General features: G+C 40.6%; 1 protein-coding gene and 1 pseudogene across 1 annotated transcript; both read left to right on the plus strand.

Annotated features, from left to right (window-relative positions):
- Window positions 1-42: 42 nt before the first annotated feature.
- On the plus strand, window positions 43-1,116 carry LOC147907172 (uncharacterized). The gene has a single exon (XM_087414074.1). The coding sequence runs from the start codon at window positions 43-45 to the stop codon at window positions 1,114-1,116; it is 1,074 nt and encodes a 357-aa protein (XP_087270200.1).
- A 7,390-nt stretch (window positions 1,117-8,506) lies between these two features.
- Window positions 8,507-14,847, plus strand: LOC147907173 (uncharacterized; annotated as a pseudogene).
- Window positions 14,848-15,147: the final 300 nt, after the last annotated feature.

Consider the following 15,147-nt stretch of genomic DNA (forward strand, 5'->3'; position numbering starts at 1 on the left):
GTGGTACCGTGTCGGTACGCGCTAGTGGCCGACATTGAGAAAATGTATCGGCAGATTCTTGTGCATCCCGACGATCATAGGCATCAATGCATCCTGTGGCGACACAGCACTGATGAGCCTATACGCGAGTTCACGTTGAAAACAGTTACTTACGGTCTCGCTTGCGCGCCGTTTCTCTCCATTCGCACGCTGCGTCAACTCGCCGATGACGACGGACCGCGTTTCCCTCGAGGCGCGAATGCTTTACGACACGACTGCTATGTCGACGATGTCGTAACCGGAACGCATTATAAGGACGACGCTATCGCGCTCCAAATCGAGCTCCGCAGCCTCTGCATGGCGGGCGGGTTCTCTCTCCGAAAGTGGGCCGCCAACTGCCAGGAGCTGCTTCGCGACATTCCGTCTGAGTACTGTCTCACCAGAGACTCGCGGTCATGGGAACAAGAGAACCACTCAACACTGGGATTGCGCTGGTATCCAACCAAGGACGAATTCGCCTTCTCTGTTCCTCCTCGCACCGCCGTCGCGTTCACCAAGAGAAGCCTGCTGTCGGAGACCGCTCGACTCTTCGACCCGCTCGGATGGCTGGCTCCAGTGACCATTCAAACTAAAATTCTTATACATTCAGCCTGCCTGCAGCAACTAGAGTGGGACACACCATTGCCGTCAACCATCGCTGGAAAGTGGAAGCGGCTCTGGGAAGAACTTCCACTGCTTGAGAAGCTCAGAGTCGGCCGCTGGCTCGGCACCGGCGACACGAGCTCTCAACTCGAATTGCACGGCTTCGCAGACGCGTCCGAAAGAGGTTACGCCGCCGTGGTGTACCTCCGCATCACCGCAAATAACCAAACAAAGACTCTATTGTTGACAGCCAAAAGCAAGGTCGCGCCGATCAAACTCGTTTCTCTCCCGCGACTCGAACTCTGCGCCGCCGCCTTGCTTTCAAGTGTACTCGCGCACACGCGCTCTGTGCTAAACCTAGCGACAACGCCAGTAATCCTGTGGTCAGACTCCAAGGTCACGCTCCACTGGATTCGAGGTCACGCCTCGCGCTGGAAAACTTACGTGGCCAACAGAGTGTCACGAATCCAGCAACAGCTTCCAGAGGCTCAATAGCGTCACGTCCCGGGCAAGGACAACCCTGCCGACTGTGCCTCCCGAGGACTAACACCACGCGAACTCCTCAGCCATTCCTTGTGGTGGACGGATCCCGCCTGGTTGTGCGGGAATCCGACGCAATGGCCAAGCGTCAACCTGGAGCCCATCAAGGACGTACCAGAGCGGCGGGCCACAGCACTCGCGACAGTCATCGGGAGCAGCCGCGAGCCGGAGGAGCTCCGCAGATTCTCGTCGCTTCACCGGTTGCTCAGAGTGACTTCCTGGTGCTTGCGTTGGCGTCACCGCGGTCGCTCGGTCGGTTCTGTGGACGCTCAGCACCACGGGTCGGCGCTTCTCCCAGCCGAACTCGACGCGGCGCTTCTTCAGTGGATACGCATAATGCAGTCACGGCATTATCAAGAGGAGAGGGCAGCTCTCGAAAACAAACGCGATCTTGCACGATCCAGCCATCTGCGAACCCTCAACCCGTACATGGACGAACACAGAGTTCTGCGAGTTGGAGGGCGCCTCAAGCACGCAGCGCTGTCGTTCGACGAGCGACATCCGATCATCGTGCCTCCAAGGTCATGGCTCACTCGCCTGCTGGTGGAAGCCTACCATCGCCGTACTCTCCACGGAGGAGTCCAGATGACCCTGGGATTGCTTCGCCTCCGGTTCTGGATTCCACAAGGCCGAGCGGTGGTCAAGCGATGGCTGCATCAGTGCGTGACATGCACACGGTGGAGGGCTGCCACTCTGCAACCAAAGATGGGAAACCTTCCTCCAGGAAGAGTGACTCCCGCACGACCATTTCTTCACGTGGGCATCGACTACGCTGGACCTATCTTCATCAGGACGAGCAAAGGGCGTGGGCACAGCGCTCACAAAGCGTTCATCGCCGTCTTTATTTGTTTTAGCTCCAAGGCCGTTCATCTCGAGGCTGTTTCAGCTTACACCACCGACGCTTTCCTGGCTGCTCTCCGTCGATTCACATCTCGCCGAGGACTGTGCACGGACATCTACTCTGATTGCGGCACCAATTTTTTGGACGCCGACCGGCAACTTCGAGAGATGCTTCGAGCCTCCTCGGCAGAAGGACGAAAGATCGCACACGTAGCTACATCGGAGGGGATCCATTGGCATTTCAATCCCCCTTCGGCACCTCATTTTGGTGGACTCTGGGAGGCGGCCGTGAAATCGGCTAAGTATCACCTGCGCCGAACCATCGGCGAAACCAGGCTCACCTTCGAGGAAATGAGCACCCTGCTCGCACAAGTGGAGGCATGCCTGAACTCCCGGCCCATGCATGCCCTCTCAGACGACTCCGACGACCTCACGGTTCTGACACCAGGTCACCTGCTCATAGGGGCACCACTGCTGGCCATTCCTGAGCCGTCCTTGTCGGACGAGAAGGAGAATTTGCTTTCCAGGTGGCAACTTATTCAGCGAATGCGAGACCACTTCTGGCAGAGATGGTCACGCGAGTACTTACACACTCTGGCTACCAGACCGAAATGGACCAAGGACGCTTTGCCACCACGCCTTGGATCGCTATGCATCATTCGCTCCGAGCTCTCACCGCCAAATAAGTGGCCTCTGGCGCGGATCACGCAGCTACATCCTGGAGACGACGGCGTAGTGCGAGTGGTCACAGTCAAAACCGCCTCATCCGAATTAACTCGTCCCTTGGTCAAATTAGTTTTATTGCCAGAAGAGGCTAACGCGTTTACCTCGCACGCTAATGCATCAAATGTAAAGGAGAGCGTGAATTGATCGCGTGCACTTTCGTAAATCATTGCTTCACTGTTATTTGTCATATAACTCTCGTTTACAGTTCAAGCTCTTCCACGGAATCATTGCATTGTATCGCTTGTCTTATGTTCGCGTTTACTGTTTTTTTTTTATTGTAATCTCAATGCGCTCGAGATAACTTCTATACATATATCGTTACGGAGATGACGAGGCGGGCGGGAATGTTTGAGATCGGTAATTTGAAAAGAAAAGCAAGAATTCTTTCAGTCGACTGACAGTAATTGTCATTGAACGCATGCATAAATTGAGCTCGTGATTTCATCTCGAGCATGATCTAAATTCTCGATAAAAATCAGCGATTTGGCGTTCTTTGTTCTTTTTAAAAACAAGTCGTTACACGCAAACAAGTTGTCGTTACCGGCAATGGACAATCGAAAGTTCTAGAACGATTCAATTCGCGCACGCAAGCGCCGCGCTCCGACGAATATGTCACGCGCTGTCACCAATCCCACGCACGGATTTTCTGTCGCGCATGACTGTTACGTTGAACGTCGTTAGAAAAGAATCCAAAGCGCCAATCAATTTTGTACACCTAATGCCACGTAATAATTACTATTGTGGCAAATTTTTATTGGATTTTTCCCAAAAAGGAAAGCTCAGGCCGAAAGCAAATGCTTCGATCTCGCCGTCCTCCTTCTTACTTCAAAAAAGTTCTTAGAGTTCTTAGAGTCATAATCTCGCTTCGTAAAATCGCCGTGCTAACCACTTAGTGAAATCGCTATAAAACGAATCTTTCGAGAATTGCCGAGAAAAATCGCCGAGATTTTCCATTACCGCGATTCCAAAATATCATTTGGAAAGGTGACCGCATTTAATATTCTGTTAATCTAATATTTAATTGATTATATTTTTTGACTTTGTAACTGAGCATATTAAAGAAAATTCTTTTGTTAAATTACAAAGAAACAGAGTTCTCTTTACTGTTGTGCATCATATCAACCTTGTGCCGTTTTCTCACTCGAATCTTTCCGCGCGGTGCGCTCTCGCACACATTCCATTTGATTTAATTAGCTCCAGAACCGGGGTAATTCGACTAAGATTATTAAAATAAAGATTAATGTATTTTAAGCTACATCTTTGGCTACATATTAATAAAACTTTTATAAAAATATATTTTGAACACAAACATTCGCTTTACAAGACAAAACAATACTTCTTTTTGAAAAATTTATTCATTTCGTGCAAAAACACGTCGAATAAGCTTAGTTTTCAAGACTAGATATGAGGGAAAACTTATAATATTTATCACTGAGGAAAATCTCTTTAAAGGAATAAAATTTTGTGTAAGTACTATAAGAGTCATCACTAAATGTGTCATACAGTTCCATGCTGTGGTTAGTCTACTATTTCCATCCGTTCATTTTTTAAAAATATTAACAATATACGATAACAAAGACACATAAACAAAAAAAAATCTGTTTTATTAAGTAAGAACTACACTTACTATCTAAGTAGAAATCAAATATTTCAGACAATCATATACGATTGTAAAAAAAAAACTTTAAGAATAAAAATATTTACTTAGTAATTTTTTAAAATTGTGTAACTTCTATCAGAGATGTGTTCGCAACAAGATGTTGCAGCAGACTTAGCGACAGTTGTCGCTGTTGCATGCTCAGACACGTTTATGCGTGTTTTGTTTTTAATGTAGCCTCGATTATTTTACTTACTCCTATATTCAACTAACCCCGGTCTCCCCTAATTCTTTTCAAATCCTTTCACCCATTTGATGTTTTAACAACTTATTCTGCTTTGAATAGACTTAAAATCTATCGCCGAATGGTCCACTAATAATGTCCTGCATCTAAAGCCATTTAAATCATCCTTGTGAATTGTCGGTTTCTCATTATTGTTTTCTTATATTCAGTTCTTTGACATTTTTCTTAATTCTATTCCAATTTCTCGCTCTTCCTCTATTAAGCGCGAGAAAATGAAGAACAGGAAGAGGAAGAGGAGGAGGAGGAGGGGAGGGGGAGGAGGAAAGTTAGAGGAGAGAGAAAAAGAAGAAAGGAAAATGGATAACAGCGACGAAATTTCGGTAGTGGAATCAATATCACGGAGAAGAGAAATGAAAGAGAGACGAATGAAAGAGAGAAAGAGGGGGAAGAGAAGGATGAGGAGGAAGCTAGATACTATGCCATGCGATGTTGAAGGTAAGTATTTCTATTACCTAAACTTTTTATATATTTTTCTCGTAATGTATTCTCATGTATGAATTTTTTATTAGACATTTCATATACGCCGCTTGAATAATACAAATCAATCGAATCGATATTCCAGAGATTTTTATGTGAGTGAACAAAGCAACTAAAGAGTTACCTTAATATGCTAAACGTAGTCACTACTTCGAATAACAAAAGATTTACGCGTGATATTTGCCGTCGTATTTGCTTATATACGATTATATATGATATATATTAATATTGTAACTATAAACATATTCGTGGTTTCAAATCATCACAATCCGCCACAATATTTTAGCATAATTTATTTTATCGATATCAATGAATAACAAGATTTGCTTAATTTTTCAGTACAAACCGGTAGTGGCGCCAACAGAAATGACGCCGATCTAATAAACGAAAGTAAGGAGAATCCTGCTGACAACGAGGAGCATCGTCATCATCATCATCATCATCATCAACATCAGCAGCAATAGTAGCAACAGTGTCATCGACAGCAGCATTATCGAGGTTGGCGAACAATTTAATTTTTTAGAGTTACGGGCGGAAAACTCATGACGTTTCACAAATTTCGATATTCTCGGAAGAGAGACAAGTTTCGCGATATGGCCAATACTCGAAGGCGCGAATATCATTCGCTGGTTAGAAAACGCGTTCCGCGAAATCTATGCGATACATTCGTACAAACCGGGCGATTACGTTGGAATATCATTCGATTCGGCGATTTAGTGCATGATCCGGCAGGACTATTGCTTCGTCCGGTACGCGACTTAATTTCCGAGAATATATGGTGACTCGTAAGTTCGGTAGCTCAAAGTGAAGGAATCGATATTGCGGAAAATTTTGATGTACGTGTTTTCAACATCGCGGCACCTGCGAGTCATGGCCGCAAGTCAAATCGTTTAATGCGTGAAGACGTAGCAAAACGTTCAATTTTGCAATTAAATAATTCGGATAATTTGTGTTTTCTACGTTCTCTTGTAGTGACACGAGTGCATTGCGAACATGGAAATCTACGAATGGATGAACTCTATGAAAAATCGAATTGTACAAGACGGCAGAGTTCCTTGTTACAATTCGAATTAGCGAGAGAATTAACGAGGAACGTTGGAGTCATAATTCCCGAGGAAGGATGCGAAATTTGCAAAATTGAGCGTTTTCAACGGTATCTCGCTGCCGAAAATATTGCTATAATGATGTACAATTTTAGTACTTTTGGACGCGGGAGAATGCATTATTTGATAGTTGCGCGTTACTTACCTTTCTAGGGCGTGAGCTCCCTATTAGATTAAATATAATATATTACATAGGCATCATTACAATCCGATATTAAATGTAAAAACCGCTGCTGACTCTCGTGGGGGATATTGTGGGCTATCGTAAAGATAGAGGTCACCGCTATATGAAAAAACACCACTTCGTCGTGCGAATCCCTCGACGCGAGCCTAATTAGATGCGAAATGTGTAATAGTACGTTTTATACTTCATATTTCGAACGTAGCGCGGAAAGATCCTACAACGAGCAATCTCCTGCAAGCGTGAATCAGTAAAAATTTGTAATTGGGCGATTCGTAAAGTCAAAATCGAGACGATCTGCACGAATGCGAGATAGCGTATTGTAAAACTTATCGATCGCAGCGGCCTTTGAATCATTTTTGCTTCATGCGTCCTCTTCGATGTAAAGTCGTTACCGAGAATCCGGGGGAAGGTACGAAGTACAAGTGGTATGACGGTACAAGAAGAAACTGCACACAGGGGCAAGAATGAATCCGAAGCTAGAGCAAATTATAAATACAAAAGAAATTGCATTCGTGTTCTCGATTTCGAGACGTGTGAAGGAATCGAAAACATACAAATTTACGTTCCGACTCTTTGCATAGCGCAGATTTGTGATGCGGGAATAGATTGAGATGCGGGATATGTCGGTGCGATGTCGTTGGTATGGAGTGCGCGAGTTTATATTTCGAAATGATCTGGTTAAACAATTTGTTAATCTCGTAATGCAAATAACAAAATGTTTCAAAAAGATCATTTATAGCATATAATGCGAAAGTTCGATGCATTCGAATTCATTTTGAAATATTTAGTCGAAAACTTGGAAATTACGGAAGAACCACGGATAATTTTAAACGGGACGAAAATTATCGTGACGGTCGGGAACACTAAATTTATAAATAGAGTAAATTATTTGCCGATACGATTATCTGATTTACTCAAAGCTTTCGAATTGAATGGGTAAAGACGTCTTTCCCCATTTAATACAAAGGCGAATCAAACGTACATCGGTCTGATACCCGACGTGCGATATTATTCTTTCGATCAAATAAAATCCGAAGAACGTGAACGATTTCGGCGTGTGCCACGAAATGCACGAGGAAATGTTATAGTCAAACTTTATTTTTAATTTTCAACTCGAAATTGTTAAATATTGCCGTAACGATGTAGATATTCTCTGATGCTCGTGCATGGCGTTTAGAAAGATCTTTCTATTATAGAACGCAGTAATGTATGTCCGTTCGAGGAATGCACAACTATCGCTTCCTCGTGCATGAAAGTTTTTCATAAAAACTTTTTGAGCGAGGAAAAAATAGGAATCATTCTTTACAGGCGGATACAGAAATGTGGACAAACAACATTCGCGAAAAGCTTTAAAGTGGCTAGTGTGGAAGGAGCGCGAACTCGGTCATCGCATAATTCACGCGGAACGAGGACGCGAATACAAAATTGACACATTTGCCAGACAGACATGCGCGGACAGGCAGGCGCATTGACAGATACTACGAGTCGGAGTCGGGAAAGGGAATGCAACGTTACGTGCTTCAGTTTCACGGGTGTTTCTGGTTGTCCGACGTGCTATCAGGTGAATCGCGACAGAACGCTTTCATCGCAGATCGTAATGATACAATTGACGCGCGTTACGAGCGAATTCTTGCATCGTCTTCGAAAACGGGGCTACCACATTATAGAAAAATAGGAGTGCGATTTCGACTGGAAAATGCGTGAAAATCCCGAGATGAGTGATTTTCTCAAGAATTATACGTTAATAAAATTCGATTCTCTCGACCCGCGCGATGCGTTTTTTGGGTCGTACAGAAAACATAGCTACCGATACGAAATTATGGGTACAGAGGAAATACGCTATGTGGACGTATGCTCTCTGTATCGTATATGTTGAAAACGGATGCTTTCCCGTACAGTCATCCCGATATTTATATCGGCGAGGAATGTAGTGAATTAATTAGCAAAGTGCTAAATATTAATTTTGACTCTGTCGAGGATTGTACGGTGTACAGCACTCCCACCGCATAATCTATTTTACCCAGTACTCCCGTATAGGCTAAAAGAAAAGTTGCTTTTCGCCTTGTGTCGGAGCCTTATGCTGCGAAACATTCTTGCAGGCAACGTGCACAATCGTCCCGAAGAGTGTGAATTCGAAGGTATCTGAATATCCTGCGAATTACGCAAAGCGAGAAGAACTATCTTGTAACGAGCGTGAGTGAAATCTGGCAATATAAAGTCACGCGATACGATCCCAATACACGGCGGGGAGGATTGTTCGAATATATAAATACATTTTTACAATTAAAACTAGGAAGCTACCGGATGGCTGAGCGAATGTGGGAACAATAATGTCGAGGCTAAGGAACAATATCTGAGGGAATACGAAAAAACTGAGGGTATCGTTCTCGACAGAAATAACATCACACGGAATCCCGGTTTATGCTCGGTCGCTAAGCTTTGTCTAAATTCATTTTCGCCCAGCGAATCAATTTGCCTAATATCGAGATCGTAAAATCCTACCAGCTAAGTCTGATGACTTTACTCACGAGTCCGGAGATTGAGATAACTGATATATTACCCGACGAGGTAATATATGTTTCGTGGCGACGGTCGTGGCTTCTCCAGTAACGAACGTCGTAATCGCGGCAAATACGACAGCGTTAGCGCGATTAAAATTATATGAATATTTAGAAAAAGTTAGATAGACATGTTTTATATTATGATATTGACTCGTGTATATACTTAAGTACAGATAATCCAAACGAATACGGATAATTTTCTGGGTGATATGACGGACGAACTCGAGAGCTACGGTTGCGGAAGTTATATCGAGTCGTTCGTTTCGGATGGTCCAAAATTTTACGAGTATATTGTTCGTACACCAGAAGGACGTACGCACGAAATTTGTAAAATAAAGGATATAACTTTTAATTACAATATAAAAAAAGGTCGTATACGAGAAGGGCAAAGAGCCAATAACGTATAAAAGAATTTTAATTTAAATAAGCAGAATTAATACAAAACAATTATAACAAACAAACGTTTCAACTCCAATCGAGTCATTTTCAATATAATCTTAAAATAATATAAACATCGTTCTAAATTAAAAATCTGTACATGATCTTACAAAATTATTACAATTCCTTAATATCAAATTTTTCATTCTGTGTAGTACGCTGCGAGTAATTTTCATCGAAAATTAACAAAGTCATAAGAAAATTCTGAAAAAGTAACCATGAACAAAAAGAATTAATATTAATTACAAAAAAATTAGTAAAAAATTAGTAATCTGATAATATATCTTAGTAAATATGTTAAGAATCCAATAATACGAAATGAGAAAAAACATGTAGACTGTAGTTTATTTTGTTGTACAATAGTCTTTTTATTTAATAAGTTATTATAAGCAAATTTGCAAAGATAACAAGCAACTAACTCGCACGATGTCAAATAACGAAATGTCAAGCAGAGAAACATTATCGAGAACGAAAAACAGCAAAATAGGGGGGAAAAAGGAGAGAAGATATTAGGAAGGAGAAAGAGAATGTATAATGTCAGAATACAATTCCGGCAAAGACTCCGTGTCATTTTGTCTATTTATTTTATGTTTCTGTTTTTTAATATGTACCATTTCAAATATCAACTTTTTATTATATAAAAGCTCTACATCTAATATATCCACTTTATCCTATTTAAAGTTATGATTCTCTTCAATACGATGGTTGGAAATCACTGATGGAGATTTTGAATTTATATTGATATCAGAAACATGTTTATGCAATCTGGTCTTTAATTGTCTTTTAGTTTATGATATTTCTAAGTAATCATCATCGGCACGCTTCGGTTAGGTGGATGGCTCCGTCTACTTCTTCTGACATAAGGAGTTCGTTCCCATGTTTTTTTTTTAAGTACAAACGCGCATTATAACTGAACCGAAGAATTAAATATGTGTATTCATGCATATATATACAGGGTTGTCCATATTCGACGGAAAGATGTTTTTTTTTTCAATCATGGGAAACGTCGTTACTCGATCTAACATCTCTGTCAAAAGTTACAGTGTTGCCCAGATCTTTCCGTCGAATATGGCCAACTCTGTATATTGTATATAATATATATATTTATATGTGTGTACCCATACGAGGAGATGGATGGAGTAGGTAGATGGAATAACAGGCGACTTAACTGTTTAGCTGTGCGGGAGTAGTTGATCCACAGAACCTCGGGTGGATATTGTTTCGGGTAGATGATGAGGAGGCTCGCTGTCCACGCAAGAGCGCCAAGAGGATAGTCCAATGAATGAAGACTGGATGGTCTCAGAGAGCACTCGGCATAATTGAACAATGAGATGCGCGATGAGCCAAGGCTCTGGTTTGCACGAACTGGCTGGGTGAAATTTTTTGTGTACTAACGTGAACCGGGTTAGTTTGATTTTTGTATTGACGCTCTGCGCTTCCGCGGGACCTTTATTTACCTCGAAAAAAGAGCGTAGTGCCCTTTGTCTAGGATGCAATAGTTGCAATGTCGCACGAGATTTACGATTTTTATAGTGTTCTATCGTTGTTAATCTAAAATGCATCGTTAGAGGGGTTTTGAAGAAAAGAAATGATTTACATTTTTCTTTAAAGAGGTAAGATTGCTCAAGATGGATGACGAATTTTGTTATCCTCGCGGAAAATATGACTAGGTAAACAGACAGTTACCGTGCATAACTAGTTTTGCGTGCAAGGCAACTATTGTCAGTCGCGAGTCCGATCTTAGATAACACTACCGTGAGAAGTTATCCTATGCATTTTATGATTTGTTAAGCGCGACATGACGCTTGTTTTCTTAAAATGAAATTGTTGGTCAGCCTGGGACGACAAAGCTTGGATTTTTACTATTGCGTGACTTAGGTGCATTTATAATGTCTTTCGCAATCTTGTCACTTTTCGAGCATTAAGATTGTTATTTCTTCCGGATTGATTGGCGTTTATGAGTTTTCGGAGCTTGTTCGGTCTCTCTTTCCAGTTTTGTTAAACCGTTATCAAACCGTTAACTCCACTCGAGTCTCATAGAGGAGAAAGAGAAAGGAAACAATGTAAAGGTAAGCTATGATAAGATTTTTGTGAAAGATAAGTGGCTACGCTGGAATGAGACAGAGAGAAGAAGACAGAGGAGAAAGAAGAGAATGAGAAAAGGAAAAGGATGGCAGGGAAAAGAAGATTAAGAATTTGTTTTTGGAATATTGCGGGACTGTCTAATAAATGAGGAAATGTGAGAATATCTGGAAGAATTTGACATCGTGGGATTAGTGGAGACATGGATAGACGAAGAAAGGTGGAAGAAAATTAAAAATAGGTTGCCGAAAGATTACGAGTGGAACTATATGCAAAGAAGGAACATAAAAAAGGAAGAGCAAAAAGTGGGATAATCACTGCAGTGAACAAGAAAATAAAGAATATAGAAGTTAGGGAAATAAGCGAAGCAGCGATGGAATGTGAAATGATCTATAATAGAAATAAATGGAGAATAATAACAGTGTATAGTCAAGAGGTAGAAAAAACAATGGAAAGATTAATAGAACATATTCAAGAAGAAGAGGAAGAGTATTTAATAATAGGAGGAGGTTTGAATGCAAGGATAGATAGTGAAGGAGAACCGGTAATAGAGGAAGAAAATGAGAAGAGAAACAAGAGCAGGAAATCAATAGATAAAATAATAAACAAAGAGGGTCGTAGACTAATAGGAAGAATAGAAGAGAGAAGATGGGCGATACTGAATAGAAGCTTCGAAGAAGGGGGGGGATGAATTTATATAGGGGAGACAGAATTTTCGGTCATAGACTATGTGATAGGAAATGATGGAGCATGCGAAGAAATCAAAAGGTAGAAGAAGACAACAGAACAGAGTCAGATCACATCCCATTAGAGATAGAGCTGCGAGGACCGCAAATAATAAAGAAAAAAGATAGGAAAGAGACGGAAGTAAAAATAGAGAGAAGTGACTGGACGGAAGAGGGGATAAAAAGCTATCAAGAGAAGAGTAAAGAATGGAGGAGCACAGGAGGATACGGAGGGCATTTGAATGGAGATAAAAGAAAAGATTAAAAGTGCGATCAAGAAAGATAAAAAGAAAATACTCCTATGAAAATTAGGAAAGAAAGATTGGTATAATAAAGAATGAAGAAGTATGAAAAGAAAGTTAAGAAAAGAACTGAGAGAACTGAAGAAAGGAAGAATTAGCAGGGAAGATTATGTGATAAAAAGGAGGAATTATAAAGAATGGTGTGAAATACAGAAGAAGAAGCATGAAGAAGCAGAAGAAGAAAAGATAAAAATATAAGAAGTGAGAAAGAGGCATGGAAATATATAAACAAGTACAGGAAGAAGAAATCAGAGAGGCCAAACAAGGATATACAGATGAACAGCTAGAGGGATCCATTTTATGGAGCTGCTAGGGATATACGGGACAAAGGCCCTGAGTATGGAAAATGAGAAAAGCGAAGAGGAAAAGACAGGAAGAGAAGAAGTAGAAGAAATTACAAAAGAAGAGTTAATAGAGATGTTGAGAAAATTAAAAAAAGCGAAGACTCCGGGAGAAGACGAGATAGAGAGAATGAGGCATGGAGGTTTATGTCCAAAGAAATCGGAGAAGAATTCTGGAAAATGATTAACAGAGTATGGAAAGGGAAAGGAATACTATCAGATTGGAACAAAGGCTTAATTTGTTTTTATCTACAAAAGAGGAGATAAAGAAGAAATTAAAAACTATAAAGGAATTACATTAATGAACACAGATATAAGATTTACGCGATTATCCTAAACAGAAGACTTAAAAAAGAAGTGGAGGAAAAGCTGAAGGAAGGACAGTATGGATTTCAAAGAAGGAAGAGGAACGATGGATGCAGTCTACATAGTAAATCGTAGTTAACAAGGAATTGAGCAAAAAAGGAGGAAAGATGTTTGTCTTTTTCGCGGATCTGAAAGCTGCATTCGATAATGTGGACAGGAAGCTGCTAAATGAAGTGATGAGAAAGATGCAGATAGAGAACAACCTCAGACTCCGAGTTATGAAGACGTATAAAGAAACAAAGAATATAATGAAAGTAGGTAATAGGAAGTCGGAGGAATTTTAGACTGAAAAAAGCCTTAGACAAGGATGTCCGCTAAGCCCGACATTGTTTAATATATATACGTCAGACTTGAAGGAAGAGATGGCAAAAGATCAGACAGGAGGAGTAGTAATAGGAAAAGAGAAATGCTGGACAATAATGTATGCGGATGATGTGATTCTACTGGCAGATAGAAAAGCTGATATGAGAGAGATACTGAAGAGATTTGAGAGGTTCATACAAAAAAACTGAATCTGAGCCCGGAGAAATAAAAAATAATGGTATTTGAGAAAGGAAGAGATAGGACAAAAAAGAGAGAGTGGAAATGGAGAGAAGAGGAAATAGAAGAAGTTAAAGAAATCAAGTAAACAGAAAAACGGAAGGACTGAAAAATATATAAAAGAAAGAATAAAGAAAGCAACAATGGCAATGAAGAGAACATGGAGCATTGGAGAAAAAATATTCAAAGACAACTTCGAAAGGAGAATGAAGATATTCAACTCTTTGGTGGAGAGTATAGCCCTGTATGGAGCGGAGGTATGAGGCTGGCAGGACGACAATAGATTAGACGGAATAAAAAGGAAGTACGTGAAATGGATTCTAAAACTGGACTGGAGAATATCTAATTATTAGGTGTTGGAATTAATTCGTAGCGTTTTACAAGTGATGGGAAGTACTTTCATTAATGTATTTTTTAATGCTCATGTGAAATAAATAACATTCTTTCATTAAAAAACGCTACGAATTAATTCCAACACCTAATACATATATGGTAGAGGAAACAAAGATAAATAAAATCAAGGAAACTCGAGGAAAAAGTTAATAAAAGAATGTATAAAGGAATTGAAAAAGGACAGTAGAGGAAAAGAAGATGACTGGGAAAAGAAGAGACGAGAAGTGTTGGAAAGAGCAGGAATGAGTAAGGTAACAAATAAGAAGAGTAAGAGAGGCAGGAGATCAAGGTATAACAGAAGATCTCATGAAGAGAAAAAGAAGAGGGAAATAAGAAAGACAAGTAAAGATAAATGAGTCAAGATATAATAGCAATTATAAAAATATACAATCAGAAAAGTTACCAAAATACTTGGAAGGCAAAAAGAGGATGAAAGATAGAAGTTTAATAGCAAGATTCAGATGTGGGAATGAGACAAAAGGAAGCCAGTAGAGGCCTGGAGAGAGGACGTAGAAAAGAGATGTAGAAGCTGCCATGCTACAGAAGAGAGTATAAGCCATATACTCAAAGAATGCAAGGAGACAAAGAGTGAGATGCTGATAAAAGAATTCATAGGGGTAGAAGGCAAAGGGATAGAGATAATAGGAGATAAGAGGATAGATAAGGCAAGAAAAGAAGCAGAAGGGAGGGAAAAGAAACAAGAGTGAGGACTTATCACAGGTTGCTACACCAAGTAGATTAAAAAACAAAGTTATATATAAGTATAATTTTAAGGGCAGTTCCAAATAATCATAAAGTACCAAAGTTACAAGTAATTATGTGTAGGCACGCTATAGGTAGGAAAGTTTATAATATGCGATACATATTGTTTTGTTTTTGAATAAATAGCTTTATATGTATTTTTTATATGTATTCAAGTATTTCACTGTTTTATTTTTGAATGAATAGCATTTATATGTATTTCAAGTATTTCACTGTTTTGTTTTTGAATGAATAGCATTTATATA

This window comes from Acromyrmex echinatior, chromosome 15, assembly GCF_024713525.1.
Source record: "Acromyrmex echinatior isolate Ae372 chromosome 15, ASM2471352v2, whole genome shotgun sequence".
NCBI lineage: Eukaryota > Metazoa > Arthropoda > Insecta > Hymenoptera > Formicidae > Acromyrmex > Acromyrmex echinatior.